The sequence below is a fragment of the Primulina huaijiensis genome, chromosome 7 (assembly GCF_012295235.1).
Source record: "Primulina huaijiensis isolate GDHJ02 chromosome 7, ASM1229523v2, whole genome shotgun sequence".
Lineage (NCBI taxonomy): Eukaryota > Viridiplantae > Streptophyta > Magnoliopsida > Lamiales > Gesneriaceae > Primulina > Primulina huaijiensis.
In genome coordinates, this window is record NC_133312.1 from 12,305,504 (window position 1) to 12,308,218 (window position 2,715).

The 2,715-nt window shown below is 39.1% G+C and overlaps 1 protein-coding gene across 1 annotated transcript; it reads left to right on the plus strand.

Annotated features, from left to right (window-relative positions):
- Positions 1-1,389: 1,389 nt before the first annotated feature.
- Positions 1,390-1,896, plus strand: LOC140981607 (uncharacterized). Its single transcript, XM_073448032.1, has one exon. It carries the CDS (start codon positions 1,390-1,392, stop codon positions 1,894-1,896), a length of 507 nt encoding a protein of 168 aa, XP_073304133.1.
- The last annotated feature ends 819 nt before the right edge of the window (positions 1,897-2,715 follow it).

Sequence of the window (2,715 nt, forward strand, 5' to 3'; positions counted from 1 at the left end):
TCCTTTGCAGGAATATGATGAAATCATGATGAGGAGGCAAGTAAGTGTTGAGGGTATAAAAATGCAATGGGATGATCCACATGACGCTGGGTGCAATCGCGATGAGGTAAGGTTAGTTGGCAACGCAACATCTAAGATGTATGATTTGCTTCCTTACCTTCATTCATTGTTATGCTATATACAAGAATTTGGAGTGAGTGTTGAGAGTGGGATGTCTAAAGGGTCTAACTGTGGATTAACCTTCGTGTTCTACTTGCATGATTCATACTTGTTTGATGATGACTTGGAAAAGAGCATGAAGGGATATAAGAATTTTTATGTTCATAATGAATACAATTTTAAGGAGAATAAATTCTTCGTTCTTTATTCATTGCATGAATTATCTGATGGTGAGGCCTATTGTGGTGGTTTTATCTTTGATAAGATGCATGAGTATATGTGTTGGTTGCATATTGTAATGCTCGAGATATTAATACTGTAATCAGACACTAATCAATTGACTTATTGATGTGATTATATAAAAAGCTTGAAGGAGATATGGAAAACATGGGATGATATGTGAGAGCATGTGCATGAGTGGATGAGCAGGGATTGGCGCATATGCGCGAGAGACCAATCGCAAGGGCAGAGGACCTCGTACATATGCGCGAGACAGGGCACGCATATGTGCGAGGAGGTGTGTTGGTGATTGCCGAGACAGAGAATAGCCAAAGTTTAGAAATAGAGAATTGGGCGCACATGCGCGGAGGCCTGGCGCGCATATGCACGCCCAACGGCAACAGTCAAGCGCCGAGACAGAGTGTCTCGCGCATATGCGCCGAGAGAGGTCGTGCATATGCGCGAGATGTGCAGCATCAAGACTTGAGACACGTTGCTTGCCATGCATATATAATATACAATCCTTCATTTCCTTCAGCAACAAAATCGAGAAAAGCTACAGGGAATTTCCAAGTTTTTTCGTACTTTCAACTTGTTATTTCGAAAGATTCGGTTATCCGATTTTCGATCGGACATAGTATCGTGCTCTTTTCGAAAGGACGTAAGTTTTATTGATTTCTGATATGACTTAAAATTATGATCTTGCCAGAATCAGATACGATGTTCTTAAGATAGTAGACATTGTAGAATCGAGAACATATTGAAGAACATACATTATATGAAATTGTGATTATTTTTCAGATATTGGGTTGAGATTATTCAGATTTCTGAGATTATGGATTGTATTGGATATTGGTTATGATTTGTAATTGATATATATACTACTGTCTGAGTTGACAAAGATATCGATATTGTGCTGTTATGTCGTCGAAACATCAGTAGATTGGTATTGATCAGATTCAGTATTGATTTCAGATTGTATATTGATATTGTGCCGAAAGACTTCTTAGGATGAAGCCGCCAGAATTTGATGGTAGCACTGATCCCATGGTTGCCTTGGAATTGGTCAAAGCTGTGGAGGCTATTTATGATTATCTTCAGTTTGATGATAAATATCGAGTTAGCTGTGTCATTGTTCTACTGACCAAGACGGCGAGGATTTGGTGGGACGGCACCAGGTATCAGTTAATGTCTCGGCACTCAAGTGGAAAAAGTTTAAAGTTTTATTCTACGACAACTATTTTTCTCGAGATGTTCGAAGTATTTCTAGAACTGAAGCAAGGAAATATGTCAATGCAAGAGAATATTCTCAAATTTGAAGAGGGATGTAAGTTTTCCCCATATCTAGCTAGTAATGACATTGAAAAGGGCGAGCATTTTCTGAGAGGTGTCCAGGCTGAAATTAAAGGAGACATTCGAATGTCTAAAGCTGCTTCATATAAAGAGATTGTTGAAAAAGCAAGGATGGCCGAGTTGGATGAGAAGGAAATTGAAAGAGAAAGACAATTGAAGCACTAAGATTTTTCTACTAAGGGCCAAGTTTCTGGATGGAAGGGTAAGGGCAAGTTCAGAGGCAAAGAAAAAGAGGAGTATTGACCCAAAACTCCTATGCCACCGCTTGAGTATGATTGATCTGAATGTCCAAAATCTAGCAAATGAATACAGGTGAGTGTTTGTTTGAAAGTAATCGATGCTTTCGTTGTGGAGGTGTTGGACATGTCATCAAAAATTGTCCAGTGAAGGGTGAGAAAGAGAAGGATAGGGTTCAAGGCAGAATCTTCACAATGACCAAAGAAGGTACAAATCCTGATTCTTCTGTCATATCAGGTACTATATTAATTTCAGGCAAGGCTGCTATTATTTTGATTGACACTGGTGCTACCCATTCCTTTATGTCTGAAATTTTCTTGCGCTCCTTGAATGTTGTTCCATGTTATGAACCCCTCCACTATAGTATTTTGTAGCCATCGGGAGACGAAATATGGCCTTCTAGTATTCTTAAAGGTTGTACAGTCCAAGTAAATGAGAAATTCTATTTTCCTGATCTTATTATTATTCCCATGGTGGCGTTTGATATTATTTTGGTAATGGACTGGCTATCATCAGATCGTGCCGTTATTGACTGCGTGGCTAAGACGGTGCTATTTCCTACAGAAGATGAGGATATCGTGAGTTTCTAGAGTTCATGTATTTTACTTGGCACTCCTTATATTTCTTGTCTCAAGGCTCAGGGAATGTTATCAAAGGGGTGTCAGGGGTTTTTAGCTACTATGATAGATGTGAATACTGAGATGACAATGAAGTTGAATGAGATTGAAGTAATTCGGGATTTTCCTG